Source organism: Anomaloglossus baeobatrachus, chromosome 1 (genome assembly GCF_048569485.1).
Source record: "Anomaloglossus baeobatrachus isolate aAnoBae1 chromosome 1, aAnoBae1.hap1, whole genome shotgun sequence".
NCBI lineage: Eukaryota > Metazoa > Chordata > Amphibia > Anura > Aromobatidae > Anomaloglossus > Anomaloglossus baeobatrachus.
Window position 1 is genome coordinate 17,277,307 of NC_134353.1, and position 18,184 is coordinate 17,295,490.

General features: G+C 63.1%; 1 protein-coding gene across 1 annotated transcript; it reads right to left on the reverse strand.

Annotated features, from left to right (window-relative positions):
- Positions 1-125: 125 nt before the first annotated feature.
- Positions 126-18,090, reverse strand: PRADC1 (protease associated domain containing 1). Its single transcript, XM_075345913.1, has 5 exons — positions 17,873-18,090; positions 8,929-9,029; positions 7,867-7,976; positions 1,998-2,165; positions 126-459 (listed from the first exon to the last, which is right to left on the reverse strand). The coding sequence occupies exons 1-5, from the start codon at positions 17,931-17,933 to the stop codon at positions 339-341; spliced, it is 561 nt and encodes a 186-aa protein (XP_075202028.1). The 5' UTR covers positions 17,934-18,090; the 3' UTR covers positions 126-338.
- Between the last annotated feature and the right edge of the window lie 94 nt (positions 18,091-18,184).

Genomic DNA, 18,184 nt, shown 5'->3' on the forward strand with positions numbered 1-18,184 from the left:
ATGCAGAGCGACCGCCATGAGATTATAATGTCATCTTTTCATTAGATGTTGCATTTATCTACATGTGAAGCCTTCAGAGCTGCACTCACAGTTCTGCTGGTTCTTTCTGTGAATAAAAGTCCCCATAACAGCTGAGCTTATTTTATTATAAATGCGGAGTGTCGTGTGTGAGGTCATCGGGGATTTCTATAATAAACACTCAGTCCTGGAGGAAGACGGGAAATACAAAAGTCTGCTGCGTCACAAAAGCGGAAAACCGCCAATAGAAATACACTGATTAGCGCCATCTGCTGGAGAACAGGTGGGACACTACAGGCCACGAGCGGCGGCATCAGAGACTACCAGAAGGTCCATGGCGGCTGCCGGAGCTCAAAGGTGGAGATGCTGCTGACGTTCACCGGGATGGAGATGATCGCCCAGGGAAGGCCGTGCTGCTCCAGGGAGCGCTGGATCATGTACCTGCAGAAGACACGGACATGAGACCCCGCCCTGCTCTCACCCGAGAGAACCAGACCCCGCCCCGCTCTCACCCGAGAGAACCAGACCCCGCCCCGCTCTCACCCGAGAGAACCAGACCCCGCCCCGCTCTCACCCGAGAGAACCAGACCCTGCCCCGCTCTCACCCGAGAGAACCAGACCCTGCCCCGCTCTCACCCGAGAGAACCAGACCCTGCCCCGCTCTCACCCGAGAGAACCAGACCCTGCCCCGCTCTCACCCGAGAGAACCAGACCCTGCCCCGCTCTCACCCGAGAGAACCAGACCCTGCCCCGCTCTCACCCGAGAGAACCAGACCCTGCCCCGCTCTCACCCGAGAGAACCAGACCCTGCCCCGCTCTCACCCGAGAGAACCAGACCCTGCCCCGCTCTCACCCGAGAGAACCAGACCCTGCCCCGCTCTCACCCGAGAGAACCAGACCCTGCCCCGCTCTCACCCGAGAGAACCAGACCCTGCCCCGCTCTCACCCGAGAGAACCAGACCCTGCCCCGCTCTCACCCGAGAGAACCAGACCCTGCCCCGCTCTCACCCGAGAGAACCAGACCCTGCCCCGCTCTCACCCGAGAGAACCAGACCCTACACTGCTCTCACCCGAGAGAACCAGACCCTGCCCCGCTCTCACCCGAGAGAACCAGACCCTGCCCTGCTCTCACCCGAGAGAACCAGACCCTACACTGCTCGCAGCCGAGAGAACCAGACCCTGCCCCGCTCTCACCCGAGAGAACCAGACCCTGCCCCGCTCTCACCCGAGAGAACCAGACCCTGCCCCGCTCTCACCCGAGAGAACCAGACCCTGCCCCGCTCTCACCCGAGAGAACCAGACCCTGCCCCGCTCTCACCCGAGAGAACCAGACCCTGCCCCGCTCTCACCCGAGAGAACCAGACCCTGCCCCGCTCTCACCCGAGAGAACCAGACCCTGCCCCGCTCTCACCCGAGAGAACCAGACCCTGCCCCGCTCTCACCCGAGAGAACCAGACCCTGTCCCGCTCTCACCCGAGAGAACCAGACCCTGCCCTGCTCTCACCCGAGAGAACCCAGGTGTTATACTTCTCTCATAACGAGATCCTGCACTGCTGACACTAAACCAGCAGGGGGCATTTGTGAGGTGAGGACCGACCTAAACTCCCAGGGTCCTGGCTCACTCCACACTCCCCAGACTGACCCCTTATCCACAATCCCACCCACGTCCAGACTCCATCCACATACATCAACCCTTCCACAATACAGACATGCTCCACCAAGCCCCCTCCCCAGATTTAGTCTCACCCACCCCAGTCCAGATTATCTCCATCAACCCTTCCAGAATCCCATTACCGCCTGATGAATCCGGCTGCAGGCGAAACCACAGCCCCCCGAGGCCCGATCCCTCCCACTGACTCCTCATGTAAAGTCTCTGCTCGTTGCTTTTGATAATTACAATATTTGGATCATTTCTCCGGGATCTTCGGTTAATTAAAGTGGTTATTTATTCACGGACTATCGGGGGTCACGATACGCACCCATCTCTCCCCAGCAGGAAGAGAGCCGGGATCTCCGCCGTCCGCCCACTGTTGTCTTGGATCATTTCCACGTACACGCTATCGTTGTCAGATGCATTGTCAGCGATGATCACCGCACGTCCGCCATGTTCCTGGATCACCCGCGTCTTGGAAAGGAAGGAGCAGCCACTGTGAACAGAAGGGGAGACCGTGACCGCGCGGAAGGGGGGAGACAGTGACCGCGCGGAAGGGGGGAGGCCGCGACGGCACCGAAGGGGGGAGGCCGCGACGGCACCGAAGGGGGGAGGCCGCGACAGCACCGAAGGGGGGAGGCCATCCTTATCAGATAGTCAGTTATTGATCTAGGGCTCCATTCACTAACAGCAAATAGTTACCAACTCCCCACCTCCCTCCCCCCCACACAGCTTCTCTTTCCTCCATGACTCTCCCCTCTAGTCGCAGACTCCTCACCTATCCCCTCCCACTACCTCCTCTCTCTCTATTCCGGTCGCCAGCTCTCCGCCTCTGCCACTCCCTTTCCTCCGGTCGCCGCCTCCCCGCCTCTGCCACTCCCTTTCCTCCGGTCGCCGCCTCCCAGCGTCTGCCTCTTTCCTCCGGTCGCCGCCTCCCAGCGTCTGCCTCTCCCTCTCTCTTTCCTCCGGTCGCCGCCTCCCTGCTTCTGCCTCTCCCTCTCTCTTTCCTCCGGTCGCCGCCTCCCCGCTTCTGCCTCTCCCTCTCTCTTTCCTCCGGTCGCCACCTCCCCGCGTCTGCCTCTCCCTCTCTCTTTCCTCCGGTCGCCGCCTCCCTGCTTCTGCCTCTCCCTCTCTCTTTCCTCCGGTCGCCGCCTCCCCGCGTCTGCCTCTCCCTCTCTATCTCTCTTTCCTCCGGTCACCGGCTCCCCGCCTCTGCCTCTCCCTCTCTATCTCTCTTTCCTCCGGTCACCGGCTCCCCGCCTCTGCTTCTCCCTTTCCTCCGGTCGCCGCCTCCCCGCTTCTGCATCTCCCTATCTCTTTCCTCCGGTCGCCACCTCCCCGCGTCTGCCTCTCACTTTACTCCGGTCGCCGCCTCCCCGCTTCTGCCTCTCCCTCTCTCTTTCCTCCGGTCGCCGCCTCCCCGCGTCTGCCTCTCCCTCTCTCTTTCCTCCGGTCGCCGCCTCCCCGATTCTGCCTCTCCCTCTCTCTTTCCTCCGGTTGCCGCCTCCCCGCGTCTGCCTCTCCCTCTCTCTTTCCTCCGGTTGCCGCCTCCCCGCGTCTGCCTCTCCCTTTCCTCCGGTTGCCGCCTCCCCGCGTCTGCCTCTCCCTCTCTCTTTCCTCCGGTCGCCGCCTCCCCGCGTCTGCCTCTCCCTTTCCTCCGGTCGCCGCCTCCCCGCGTCTGCCTCTCCCTCTCTCTTTCCTCCGGTCGCCGCCTCCCCGCTTCTGCCTCTCCTGCTCTCTTTCCTCCGGTCGCCGCCTCCCCGCGTCTGCCTCTCCCTCTCTCTTTCCTCCGGTCGCCGCCTCCCCGCCTCTGCCTCTCCCTCTCTCTTTCTTCCGGTCGCCGCCTCCCCGCGTCTGCCTCTCCCTCTCTCTTTCCTCCGGTCGCCGCCTCCCCGCGTCTGCCTCTCCCTTTCCTCCGGTCGCCGCCTCCCCGCGTCTGCCTCTCCATCTCTCTTTCCTCCGGTCGCCGCCTCCCCGCTTCTGCCTCTCCCGCTCTCTTTCCTCCGGTCGCCGCCTCCCCGCTTCTGCCTCTCCCGCTCTCTTTCCTCCGGTCGCCACCTCCTCGCGTCTGCCTCTCCCTCTCTTTCCTCCGGTCGCCACCTCCCCGCGTCTGCCTCTCCCTCTCTCTTTCCTCCGGTCGCCGCCTCCCCGCGTCTGCATCTCTCTTTCCTCCGGTCGCCGCCTCCCCGCTTCTGCCTCTCCCGCTCTCTTTCCTCCGGTCGCCACCTCCCCGCGTCTGCCTCTCCCTCTTTTTCCTCCGGTCGCCACCTCCTCGCGTCTGCCTCTCCCTCTCTCTTTCCTTCGATTACCGGCTCCCTGCCTCTCTCTTTCCTCCGGTTGCCGGCTCCCTGCCTCTCCCTCTCTGTTCCTCCGGTCGCCGGCTCCCAGCTACTTTCTCTTTCCTCCGGTCCCCGGCTGTCTCTCTCTCTCTCTCTGTGTGTCCCCCCGCCTCTCCACCATCCCGTCCCCCCCCCCACCTCTCCACCATCCCGCCCCCCCCCCCACCTCTCCACCATCCCGTCCCCCCCCCACCTCTCCACCATCCCGTCCCCCCCCCCACCTCTCCACCATCCCGTCCCCCCCCCACCTCTCCACCATCCCGTCCCCCCCCCACCTCTCCACCATCCCGTCCCCCCCCACCTCTCCCCATCCCGTCCCCCCCCCACCTCTCCACCATCCCGTCCCCCCCCACCTCTCCCCATCCCGTCCCCCCCCACCTCTCCCCATCCCGTCCCCCCCCCCACCTCTCCCCATCCCCCCCCCCCCCCACCTCTCCCCATCCCCCCCACCTCTCCCCATCCCGTCCCCCCCCACCTCTCCCCATCCCGTCCCCCCCCCCCACCTCTCCCCATCCCCCCCCCCCCCCCACCTCTCCCCATCCCCCCCACCTCTCCCCATCCCGTCCCCACCTCTCCCCATCCCGTCCCCCCCCCACCTCTCCCCATCCCGTCCCCCCCCCACCTCTCCCCATCCCGTCCCACCTCTCTCCATCCCGTCCCCCCCCCACCTCTCTCCATCCCGCCCCCCCCCACCTCTCTCCATCCCCCCCCCCCCACCTCTCTCCATCCCGCCCCCCCCCCCCACCTCTCCTTATCCCATCCCCCCCCCCCACCTCTCCCCATCCCCCCCCCACCTCTCCCCATCCCCCCCCCACCTCTCCCCATCCCCCCCCCACCTCTCCCCATCCCCCCCCCCACCTCTCCCCATCCCCCCCACCTCTCCCCATCCCCCCCCACCTCTCCCCATCCCCCCCCACCTCTCCCCATCCCCCCCCACCTCTCCCCATCCCCCCCCACCTCTCCCCCCCCCCCACCTCTCCCCATCCCCCCCCCCCCACCTCTCCCCATCCCCCCCCCCCCACCTCTCCCCATCCCCCCCCCACCTCTCCCCATCCCCCCCCCACCTCTCCCCATCCCCCCCCACCTCTCCCCATCCCCCCCCACCTCTCCCCATCCCGTCCCCCCCCCCACCTCTCCCCATCCCGTCCCCCCCCCACCTCTCCCCATCCCGTCCCCCCCCCCACCTCTCCCCATCCCGTCCCCCCCCCCCACCTCTCCCCATCCCGTCCCCCCCCCCCCACCTCTCCCCATCCCGTCCCCCCCCCACCTCTCCCCATCCCGTCCCCCCCCCACCTCTCCCCATCCCGTCCCCCCCCCACCTCTCCCCATCCCGTCCCCACCTCTCCCCATCCCGTCCCCCCCCCACCTCTCCCCATCCCGTCCCACCCCACCTCTCCCCATCCCCACCCCACCTCTCCCCATCCCCACCCCACCTCTCCCCATCCCCACCCCACCTCTCCCCATCCCCCCCACCTCTCCCCATCCCGTCCCGTCCCCCCCCCACCTCTCCCCATCCCGTCCCGTCCCCCCCCACCTCTCCCCATCCCGTCCCCCCCCCACCTCTCCCCATCGCGTCCCCCCCCACCTCTCCCCATCCCGTCCCCCCCCACCTCTCCCCATCCCGTCCCCCCACCCCCACCTCTCCCCATCCCCCCCCTCTCCCCATCCCCCCCACCTCTCCCCATCCCCCCCCACCTCTCCCCATCCCGTCCCCCCACCCCCACCTCTCCCCATCCCCCCCACCTCTCCCCATCCCCCCCACCTCTCCCCATCCCCCCACCTCTCCCCATCCCCCCCACCTCTCCCCATCCCCCCCACCTCTCCCCATCCCGTCCACCCCCACCTCTCCCCATCCCGTCCCCCCCCCCACCTCTCCCCATCCCGCCCCCCCCCCACCTCTCCCCATCCCGCCCCCCCCCACCTCTCCCCATCCCGCCCCCCCCCCGCCTCTCCCCATCCCGTCCCCCCCCCGCCTCTCCCCATCCCGTCCCCCCCCCGCCTCTCCCCATCCCGTCCCCCCCCCCCGCCTCTCCCCATCCCGTCCCCCCCCCCGCCTCTCCCCATCCCGTCCCCCCCCCCGCCTCTCCCCATCCCGTCCCCCCCCCCGCCTCTCCCCATCCCGTCCCCCCCCCGCCTCTCCCCATCCCGTCCCCCCCCCGCCTCTCCCCATCCCGTCCCCCCCCCCGCCTCTCCCCATCCCGTCCCCCCCCCCGCCTCTCCCCATCCCGTCCCCCCCCCGCCTCTCCCCATCCCGTCCCCCCCCCGCCTCTCCCCATCCCGTCCCCCCCCCGCCTCTCCCCATCCCGTCCCCCCCCGCCTCTCCCCATCCCGTCCCGTTCCCCCGCCTCTCCCCATCCCGTCCCGTTCCCCCGCCTCTCCCCATCCCGTCCCGTTCCCCCGCCTCTCCCCATCCCGTCCCGTCCCCCCGCCTCTCCCCACCTCTCCCCGTCCCCCCCCCCACCTCTCCCCGTCCCCCCCCCACCTCTCCCCGTCCCCCCCCCCACCTCTCCCCGTCCCCCCCCCCACCTCTCCCCGTCCCCCCCCCCCACCTCTCCCCGTCCCCCCCCCCACCTCTCCCCGTCCCCCCCCCCACCTCTCCCCGTCCCCCCCCCACCTCTCCCCGTCCCCCCCCACCTCTCCCCGTCCCCCCCCACCTCTCCCCGTCCCCCCCCCACCTCTCCCCATCCCGTCCCGTCCCCCCCACCTCTCCCCATCCCCCCCCGCCTCTCCCCATCCCGTCCCCCCCCCACCTCTCCCCATCCCGTCCCGTCCCCCCGCCTCTCCCCATCCCGTCCCGTCCCCCCGCCTCTCCCCATCCCGTCCCGTCCCCCCGCCTCTCCCCATCCCGTCCCGTCCCCCCGCCTCTCCCCATCCCGTCCCCCCGCCTCTTCCCGTCTCCCCATCCCGTCCCCCCGCCTCTCCCCGTCCCGTCCCCCCGCCTCTCCCCGCCTCTCCCCGTCCCGTCCCCCCGCCTCTCCCCGTCCCGTCCCCCCGCCTCTCCCCGTCCCGTCCCCCCGCCTCTCCCCGTCCCGTCCCCCCGCCTCTCCCCGTCCCGTCCCCCCGCCTCTCCCCGTCCCGTCCCGTCCCCCCGCCTCTCCCTGTCCCGTCCCCCCGCCTCTCCCCGTCCCGTCCCGTCCCCCCGCCTCTCCCCATCCCGTCCCGTCCCCCCGCCTCTCCCCGTCCCGTCCCCCCGCCTCTCCCCGTCCCGTCCCGTCCCCCCGCCTCTCCCCGTCCCGTCCCCCCGCCTCTCCCCGTCCCGTCCCGTCCCCCCGCCTCTCCCCATCCCGTCCCGTCCCCCCGCCTCTCCCCGTCCCGTCCCCCCGCCTCTCCCCGTCCCGTCCCGTCCCCCCGCCTCTCCCCGTCCCGTCCCTTCCCGTCCCCCCGCCTCTCCCCGTCCCGTCCCCCCGCCTCTCCCCGTCCCGTCCCCCCGCCTCTCCCCGTCCCGTCCCCCCGCCTCTCCCCGTCCCGTCCCGTCCCCCCGCCTCTCCCCGTCCCGTCCCGTCCCCCCGCCTCTCCCCGTCCCGTCCCGTCCCCCCGCCTCTCCCCGTCCCGTCCCCCCGCCTCTCCCCGTCCCGTCCCGTCCCCCCGCCTCTCCCCATCCCGTCCCGTCCCCCCGCCTCTCCCCATCCCATCCCGTTCCCCCGCCTCTCCCGTTGCCGACTCCTCATCTGCATATGAGTGTGATTACCTAATTCAAGGAATTGTCCTATAAGCAGTTCTCCCACGCGTCGGTGACAAAGGTGGGTTACACGCTTCCACATACAGCCGCATTACATGGTATTTGATTGCTGCCTCGTGGAAACCACCCCCACCATTGTCATCAATGAGAGCGGCCCCTGCAGTGCACGGGTCACTTACCCCCGCTCCACCAGTGCGATCTGTCCCTGGATGAAGGCGCCATTGTGCAGCTCTCCGCAGGCCTCAGGGGGATCGGCAGGAACCAAGTGGATCTGGTCGTATCGCTGGATCTAGCAAGAAAACAGAGGAGCCAATCAGATGAGAGAAGATGTGGAGGAGACGGAGCTAACAGGATAAGATGCATTGTGCGGCTGGTGTAAGGCTGCGCTACCGGCCCTTTAAGGCATATCTGTGATCAAAAATAATTAAAAAAAAGCACAAACACATTAACAAGAAGAGATCGTAAAAGGGCGGCCGGGGTCACCCCTCTACTAACGCTCTACAACAGGGGTCAAGTGGTTGGTGCAAAGGCCCTGCGCCGTATCCTGCGCAGTGTGCGTGTAGATAGCGTCTCCCGCGCAGTGTGCGTCTATAGCGTCTCCCGCGCAGTGTGCGTCTATAGCGTCTCCCGCGCAGTGTGCGTCTATAGCGTCTCCCGCGCAGTGTGCGTGTAGATAGCGCCTCCCGCGCAGTGTGCGTGTAGATAGCGCCTCCCGCGCAGTGTGCGTGTAGATAGCGCCTCCCGCGCAGTGTGCGTGTAGATAGCGCCTCCCGCGCAGTGTGCGTGTAGATAGCGCCTCCCGCGCAGTGTGCGTGTAGATAGCGCCTCCCGCGCAGTGTGCGTGTAGATAGCGCCTCCCGCGCAGTGTGCGTGTAGATAGCGCCTCCCGCGCAGTGTGCGTGTAGATAGCGCCTCCCGCGCAGTGTGCGTGTAGATAGCGTCTCCCGCGCAGTGTGCGTGTAGATAGCGTCTCCCGCGCAGTGTGCGTGTAGATAGCGTCTCCCGCGCAGTGTGCGTGTAGATAGCGTCTCCCGCGCAGTGTGCGTGTAGATAGCGTCTCCCGCGCAGTGTGTAGATAGCGTCTCCCGCGCAGTGTGCGTGTATCCAGCGTCTCCCGCGCAGTGTGCGTGTAGATAGCGTCTCCCGCGCAGTGTGCGTGTAGATAGCGTCTCCCGCGCAGTGTGTGTATATAGCGGTTACGTATATCTCCAACTCCGCCCCCAGCGCACAGCAATACTCACAAACGCTCCACCGAAGTCCTTGGCCGGGGTGGCGGTGAAGATGTAGCGGATGTCGCCCGGGCTCAGAACCTGGAAATACAGGTAATCCTGGATCCGGAGGCCTAACGGCGAGAAGCGAAAAGTAACCGCGAGCCAGCCAGCACATCCACACTGCACCTCCAGAGCTGTACCCCTGTAATACCTGCTCCAGCACCTCCACATTGCTCCCCCAGAGCTGTACCCCTGTAATACCTGCTCCAGCACCTCCACACTGCACCCCCAGAGCTGTACCCCTGTAATACCTGCTCCAGCACCTCCACACTGCACCCCCAGAGCTGTACCCCTGTAATACTTGCTCCAGCACCTCCACACTGCACCCCCAGAGCTGTACCCCTGTAATACCTGCTCCAGCACCTCCACACTGCACCCCCAGAGCTGTACCCCTGTAATACCTGCTCCAGACCAGCCGAGGGGGCTCCAGCACCTCCACACTGCACCCCCTGTAATACCTGCGCCAGACCAGCAGAGGGGGCTCCACACCTCCACACTGCACCCCCAGAGCTGTACCCCTGTAATACCTGCTCCAGACCAGCAGAGGGAGCTCCAGCACCTCCACTCTGCTCCCCCAGAGCTGTACCCCTGTAATACCTGCTCCAGCACCTCCACACTGCTCCCCCAGAGCTGTACCCCTGTAATACCTGCTCCAGCACCTCCACACTGCTCCCCCAGAGCTGTACCCCTGTAATATCTGCTCCAGCACCTCCACACTGCTCCCCCAGAGCTGTACCCCTGTAATACCTGCTCCAGCACCTCTACACTGCTCCCCCAGAGCTGTACCCCTGTAATACCTGCTCCAGCACCTCCACACTGCTCCCCCAGAGCTGTACCCCTGTAATATCTGCTCCAGCACCTCCACACTGCTCCCCCAGAGCTGTACCCCTGTAATACCTGCTCTAGCACCTCCACACTGCTCACCCAGAGCTGTACCCCCTGTAATATCTGCTCCAACACCTCCACACTGCTCCCCCAGAGCTGTACCCCTGTAATATCTGCTCCAGCACCTCCACACTGCACCCCCAGAGCTGTACCCCTGTAATATCTGCTCCAGCACATCCACACTGCACCCCCAGAGCTGTACCCCTGTAATATCTGCTCCAGCACCTCCACACTGCACCCCCAGAGCTGTACCCCTGTAATATCTGCTCCAGCACCTCCACACTGCACCCCCAGAGCTGTACCCCTGTAATATCTGCTCCAACACCTCCACACTGCTCCCCCAGAGCTGTACCCCTGTAATATCTGCTCCAGCACCTCCACACTGCACCCCCAGAGCTGTACCCCTGTAATATCTGCTCCAGCACCTCCACACTGCACCCCCAGAGCTGTACCCCCTGTAATATCTGCTCCAACACCTCCACACTGCACCCCCAGAGCTGTACCCCTGTAATATCTGCTCCAGCACCTCCACACTGCTCCCCCAGAGCTGTAACCCCTGTAATACCTGCTCCAGCACCTCCACACTGCTCCCCCAGAGCTGTACCCCTGTAATACCTGCTCCAGCACCTCCACACTGCTCCCCCAGAGCTGTACCCCTGTAATACCTGCTCCAGCACCTCCACACTGTTCCTTCAGAGCTGTACCCCTGTAATACCTGCTCCAGCACCTCCACACTGCTCCCCCAGAGCTGTACCCCCTGTAATACCTTCTCCAGCACCTCCACACTGCTCCCCCAGAGCTGTACCCCTGTAATACCTGCTCCAGCACCTCCACACTGCTCCCCCAGAGCTGTACCCCCTGTAATACCTGCTCCAGCACCTCCACACTGCTCCCCCAGAGCTGTACCCCCTGTAATACCTGCTCCAGCACCTCCACACTGCTCCCCAGCACCTCCACACTGCTCCCCCAGAGCTGTACCCCCTGTAATACCTGCTCCAGCACCTCCACACTGCTCCCCCAGAGCTGTACCCCCTGTAATACCTGCTCCAGCACCTCCACACTGCTCCCCCAGAGCTGTACCCCCTGTAATACCTGCTCCAGCACCTCCACACTGCACCCCCAGAGCTGTACCCCCTGTAATACCTGCTCCAGCACCTCCACACTGCACCGCCAGAGCTGTACCCCCTGTAATACCTGCTCCAGCACCTCCACACTGCTCCCCCAGAGCTGTACCCCTGTAATACCTGCTCCAGCACCTCCACACTGCTCCCCCAGAGCTATACCCCTGTAATACCTGCTCCAGCACCTCCACACTGCTCCTTCAGAGGTGTACCCCTGTAATACCTGCTCCAGCACCTCCACACTGCTCCCCCAGAGCTGTACCCCCTGTAATACCTGCTCCAGCACCTCCACACTGCTCCCCCAGAGCTGTAACCCCTGTAATACCTGCTCCAGCACCTCCACACTGCTCCCCAGAGCTGTACCCCCTGTAATACCTGCTCCAGCACCTCCACACTGCTCCCCCAGAGCTGTACCCCCTGTAATACCTGCTCCAGCACCTCCACACTGCTCCCCCAGAGCTATACCCCCTGTAATACCTGCTTCAGCACCTCCACACTGCTCCCCCAGAGCTGTACCCCTGTAATACCTGCTCCAGCACCTGCACACTGCTCCCCCAGAGCTGTACCCCCTGTAACACCTGCTCCAGCACCTCCACACTGCTCCCCCAGAGCTGTACCCCTGTAATACCTGCTCCAGCACCTCCACACTGCTCCCCCAGAGCTGTACCCCCTGTAATACCTGCTCCAGCACCTCCATGTGGCGCCCCTGACCTGGTCAGGCACCACTGAGTACTGCACCCATGCTGGGGACAGTACAACACAGGTAATCCAGAAGGCTGACCGAGGTGTGACTACACAGGCGCATAGTGATCAGGTCTCACACATGTACCTTTGAGAGGACCCCTGGGGATCCCAGGAGGGGGAAAAGCCTTCACCTCCACTTGAGGAGTGGAGGGGGCGAAGCCTCCATCTCCACTCAAGGGGTGTGGTGGAGAGCCTGGTTGCTAGGTGACGTAGGCAGGCAAAAGGGAAAAGAGAAGGAGGAGTAAACAGTCTGAAGCAGAGTGTGGAGGAGTGAGGAGCATGGCAGTGGAGCTCAGACAGGAGCAGCAGTGCAGGTCCCACGAGTGAGCCAGTTTAGTGTGCAGCTCAGGAAGAGCAGAAGCAGACCCTGGAGCTGTTGCAGTCTAACAGCGTCCGCGCAGTGACTACCGACGGGGGAGAACGGTCACCTGGTAGTGCTGCCCGAACACCACACACAGCTGGAGAGAGAGCAGTGTAGTGGAAAGTACGGAGACTGTCAGGGAGTACCAGGCCCAAACGGGCGGCAGATCCCGGTGCGGGGATAGATCCACCTTTCCTTGCTAAACCTGCCGGTGTGGGGCCCTTAACGCCCACACCACAACACCACAAAAGCCGCAGCCACGTAGCCACAGTTAGGGCCCATAGTTCACAGGAGGCAAGCAGCTGGAGTGATCTGGTCCAGGCGACAAGCAAACGGCAAACAAACGAGGGGAGCAGTTACTTCCCTGGGTGACCCCCATAGGGACTAAAAGTCGGGGTTACCACAAACCACAGAAGGGCTAAGGAAGGCGAGTCGGTAGCCACCCTCATCAGTCAGCCTGAAGGATACCTGGTTCCAGCCTGGTTCATCCCAGCTACGCCCGGGTTACTCACCCTGCCATCAACTGTGAGTAAAACCCCTGAAAGACATTCTGATTGTGTGGAGTTATTCTGCGCCTTGTGGTTCTACACACCTACACAGGGTCCTGGGGCTTGCCTCACTCTCAGGAGGCTATTACAACTGACTGCACCCACCATCAGCCCCAGGCATCCCTTAATCTGCAGTGGCGGTCCCCACTGACCGCAATTCTGAGAGTGGCGTCACGACAATCCTAAAAGAAGATCTCCTACCTGTGACAAGATCCAGCTGAGTGGAGTCCCTGAAGGTAATGCACCGACACAGCATTTGTGGGGCTTCACATCTGGCGTCACGAACAGGATAAGGACTAGACCTGTTCAGACAGGTGACCATGTGCCTGGGCGGTCCGCTTGGAAAATTGGAAGCGCCGCCATATTGCCACCATGAAAAGCGCGCTGAAAAACAACAGCAGCCCGCGCTGGGAGAAGTTACCGCCCACGAAGAGGTGTGGCTACCCAGAGATCCCCTGCAGGGTCCTGACCTCGCAAGTGAAGAGAGCGGAGGCGTTCAGAGACGTCGGGACAGAAAGGGAGCCAGAAGCCTGCTGTTAGAGAGAATGGCGTCCGAACACAGAGACCCAGAGCCAGGCTCCACTGCCTGGTGGTGTCGGGAGCTTGCCGAGTTCTGCGATCAACTGGAGGCCAGGGTCGGAAGGCAGATCAGAGAGGGACGTGCGGAGTTTCTGGAAATGACCGCGGCGGTTCAGGCCTATGAGGGGAGAGCCGCGCGCCGAGTGCCAGACCGGGCGGTGACGACTCAGACCCCGATGCTGCCAACGATGGGTGAGTCCAGTGTTGCCCCTGCCAGCGCGAGTGCCCCGATCCCTGCTGCCATGCCCGCGGTCCCTGAAGAGGCGTCCGGCGCGGCGACGCTGAAGCAGGCCGCAGCCACGCCAGGTGCAGCCCGCCAAGCCCAGGCCGCCGCAGCGATGCCCTGCTCGGCCCACCGAGACCCGGTCCCTGCAGCAACGCCCAGTCCGGCCCGCAAAGATCCGGCTGCCACCGCGACCCTCATCCATGCCGCGGGTGTGACGCTGACCCAGGCCGCCGCCTTGCTAGGCCCGGCCCGCCAAGACCCCACCGCAGCAGCGACGCTCGTCCGCGCCGCAAGTGAGACGCTGAACCAGGCCGCAGCCACGCCAGGTGCGGCCCGCCAAGCTCCAGTCGCTGCAGCGACGCCCAGCCCAGCCTGCACAGATCTCATCGCAGCTGCGACGCCAATTCAGGCCGCCGCCATGCAGGGCGCGGCCCGCCAAGACCAGGCCGCCGCCATACAGGGCGCGGCCCGCCAAGACCAGGCCGCCGCCATACAGGGCGCGGCCTGCCAAGACAAGACAGACGTACCATTGTTTACCCCGGCCTGCAAGGCCAGAGCAGACACCGCTCCCCAGTCTAAAGAAGTCCCTGCTAGGAAGTCCCTGATAGGTGCGGACCCCGAATACTGGAGACTGAAGGCTGACCTGGAAGCCAAGTTCCCACAGGAGATGGTGGACCGGTATCTGCTCCCTCCGCATACCCCCAAGGCGACTCCTGCAGCGGCCACGCCAAAGAGTCCCCCACCCGGGCCTGCTGATGAAAGTCCATCCCCAGCACTGCCACGACAGGAGTGTTCAGAAGAACTAAGGGGGAGGGGAGGCCAGAAGGCTGAGAAGCTGACCCCGGAGCCATCAGCAGTGGATCCATACCCCGAGCCAGAGATGTTGCCCTACTCCCGCTGGGACGAAGAAGATCCGATACCTTCCGCTGAAGAAGATCTGCCCAAAAGCCTCACCTGGGAGCTTGTAAGCTGTACCTCGCAGAATCCAGTCCGCAAGACACGGCGCCGTAACAGAACCCAGTCTTTCCCTGCACCGCAGTCCCCAGAGCAGAGAGATGAAATAACGGCCAGAGACCTAGAGGAGAAACGGTTCCTGAGAAGAGCCAAAGCCCAGGTCAGAGGACCCCTTTGTCGAGGAGTAGTGGAAGATTTTAGCCTAAAATCAGGATACGGCTTCATAGTTGCACCTGGTATGAAAGAAGGCATTTTTGTCAACAGAAGAGACGTTAGAGCTCATTTGCCCAGAGGACATCCTGGAAGGAACCTAAGGATGGGAGACACAGTGCAGTTTACCATGCATCAAGGAGAAAGAGGCTGGTATGCGCTAGATGTTACACCATGTTCTAAAGAAAAAGAAACAGACACAGAGGAAGAAAGAAAAGACAGAGATAGAGAAAGAACAGACAAAGAACCCACTGATGAGACCACTACGGACGATGAAAAAGACCGAGAAAGCAGCAGGTGCCGCAGCCCTACAGGCCCAAGCCCTGGTGAGGAGGAATCTGCATAAAATAAAGTAAGAAGTACAACAAGTTACTGTTTTGACCAGTTTGAAAGTTTGCAACGTTACTGTTTAAGAAATGTGCCCACATGAACTAGTGTGAGAAACCCATAAACCTTAAGGCTATGAACTGGCTATAGCCACAAACTCTCGCAGTGTAAATAGTTACCCCAGAGGTACCACCACCAGAGCCAGCCTGTTTAGGGGCTTGGCTCACCTGCAACCAGGGAGCACGTCCGTTTATGGGGCCTTGGCTCGCCTGCAACCAGAGAGCATGCCTGTTTATGGGGCCTGGCTCTCCACCACAAAGAGGGTACCTGGTCAGCACCAACTGTGGAGGCCGCCTCTACATCCTGCCAGAAGAGGCTGAAGGCGCGGCTCCACCAGGCCAGGTATACCCTGAAGACCACCAGCCCATGAAAGCCGCCTCTACATCCTGCCAGAAGTGGCTGAAGGCGCGGCCAACGTGAGAGGGTTTTGGGTGGGTTAACGGACTTGTGGGTGGAGGGTGGTGATGTATGGTACCTGGTGGTTTTAAAATGTTTTACCATGTTTTAATGTTTTATGCATTTTAAAATGTTGTCTTGCAGCCCGAGGACGTGCTGGTGATAACTAAGGGGGAATGTGGCGCCCCTGACCTGGTCAGGCACCACTGAGTACTGCACCCATGCTGGGGACAGTACAACACAGGTAATCCAGAAGGCTGACCGAGGTGTGACTACACAGGCGCATAGTGATCAGGTCTCACACATGTACCTTTGAGAGGACCCCTGGGGATCCCAGGAGGGGGAAAAGCCTTCACCTCCACTTGAGGAGTGGAGGGGGCGAAGCCTCCATCTCCACTCAAGGGGTGTGGTGGAGAGCCTGGTTGCTAGGTGACGTAGGCAGGCAAAAGGGAAAAGAGAAGGAGGAGTAAACAGTCTGAAGCAGAGTGTGGAGGAGTGAGGAGCATGGCAGTGGAGCTCAGACAGGAGCAGCAGTGCAGGTCCCACGAGTGAGCCAGTTTAGTGTGCAGCTCAGGAAGAGCAGAAGCAGACCCTGGAGCTGTTGCAGTCTAACAGCGTCCGCGCAGTGACTACCGACGGGGGAGAACGGTCACCTGGTAGTGCTGCCCGAACACCACACACAGCTGGAGAGAGAGCAGTGTAGTGGAAAGTACGGAGACTGTCAGGGAGTACCAGGCCCAAACGGGCGGCAGATCCCGGTGCGGGGATAGATCCACCTTTCCTTGCTAAACCTGCCGGTGTGGGGCCCTTAACGCCCACACCACAACACCACAAAAGCCGCAGCCACGTAGCCACAATTAGGGCCCATAGTTCACAGGAGGCAAGCAGCTGGAGTGATCTGGTCCAGGCGACAAGCAAACGGCAAACAAACGAGGGGAGCAGCTACTTCCCTGGGTGACCCCCATAGGGACTAAAAGTCGGGGTTACCACAAACCACAGAAGGGCTAAGGAAGGCGAGTCGGTAGCCACCCTCATCAGTCAGCCTGAAGGATACCTGGTTCCAGCCTGGTTCATCCCAGCTACGCCCGGGTTACTCACCCTGCCATCAACTGTGAGTAAAACCCCTGAAAGACATTCCGATTGTGTGGAGTTATTCTGCGCCTTGTGGTTCTACACACCTACACAGGGCCCTGGGGCTTGCCTCACTCTCAGGAGGCTATTACAACTAACTGCACCCACCATCAGCCCCAGGCATCCCTTAACCTGCAGTGGCGGTCCCCACTGACCGCAATTCTGAGAGTGGCGTCACGACAAATAGAAGATTTCCTACCTGTGACAGGATCCAGCAGAGTGGAGTCCCTGAAGGTAATGCACCGACACAGCACTTGTGGGGCTTCACATCCACATTGCTCCCCCAGAGCTGTACCCCCTGTAATACCTGCTCCAGCACCTCCACACTGCTCCTCCAGAGCTGTACCCCTGTAATACCTGCTCCAGCACCTCCACACTGCTCCCCCAGAGCTGTACCCCCTGTAATACCTGCTCCAGCACCTCCACACTGCTCCCCCAGAGCTGTACCCCTGTAATACCTGCTCCAGCACCTCCACACTGCTCCTCCAGAGCTGTACCCCTGTAATACCTGCTCCAGCACCTCTACACTGCTCCCCCAGAGCTGTACCCCTGTAATACCTGCTCCAGCACCTCCACACTGCTCCCCCAGAGCTGTACCCCTGTAATATCTGCTCCAGCACCTCCACACTGCTCCCCCAGAGCTGTACCCCTGTAATACCTGCTCCAGCACCTCCACACTGCTCCCCCAGAGCTGTACCCCTGTAATACCTGCTCCAGCACCTCCACACTGCTCCCCCAGAGCTGTACCCCTGTAATACCTGCTCCAGCACCTTCACACTGCTCCCCCAGAGCTGTACCCCTGTAATACCTGCTCCAGCACCTCTACACTGCACCCCCAGAGCTGTACCCCTGTAATACCTGCTCCAGCACCTCCACACTGCTCCCCCAGAGCTGTACCCCTGTAATACCTGCTCCAGCACCTCCACACTGCTCCCCCAGAGCTGTACCCCTGTAATACCTGCTCCAGCACCTCCACACTGCTCCCCCAGAGCTGTACCCCTGTAATACCTGCTCCAGCACCTCCACACTGCTCCCCCAGAGCTGTACCCCCTGTAATATCTGCTCCAGCACCTCCACACTGCTCCCCCAGAGCTGTACCCCCGGTAATACCTGCTCCAGCACCTCCACACTGCTCCCCCAGAGCTGTACCCCTGTAATACCTGCTCCAGCACCTCCACACTGCACCCCCAGAGCTGTACCCCTGTAATACCTGCTCCAGCACCTCCACACTGCTCCCCCAGAGCTGTACCCCTGTAATACCTGCTCCAGCACCTCCACACTGCTCCCCCAGAGCTGTACCCCTGTAATACCTGCTCCAGCACCTCCACACTGCTCCCCCAGAGCTATATATCCCCCGTCCTGTAATACGCACCCCAGGCCAGCAGGGGGTGTGCGAGCAGCAGGGTCAGCAGGCAGCTCCTCCACTCTCTCATGTCTCCCTGCACTGAATGACCATCAGGAGTCTCCTCGCCGCCGCCACAATCCAGCCGATCCGAGCTCCACCTACACTAATCTTCATTGGTGGAGACATGTGGGAATTGATTGGTTGGTTGGACTGTCAATCGATGACACTGATCGTATTGATCCCAATAGATGCGCAACCGCTTAGTCTCTGTACTGTAGTGAATGGGGCGCAGGCTGTACGATTAGCAACTGAAGTCCCGCCCCTGTATGGTACTGACCA

Bases quoted from the DNA above. Each gene is read 5' to 3' on its own strand.
- PRADC1 (XM_075345913.1), bottom strand. From the start codon at position 17,933: ATGAGAGAGTGGAGGAGCTGCCTGCTGACCCTGCTGCTCGCACACCCC. The intron at 9,030-17,872 runs GTGCGTATTACA...TCTCGCCGTTAG, and splicing joins ACACCCCCTGCTGGCCTGGG to GCCTCCGGATCCAGGATTAC. The intron at 7,977-8,928 runs GTGAGTATTGCT...TTTTCTTGCTAG, and splicing joins AGGACTTCGGTGGAGCGTTT to ATCCAGCGATACGACCAGAT.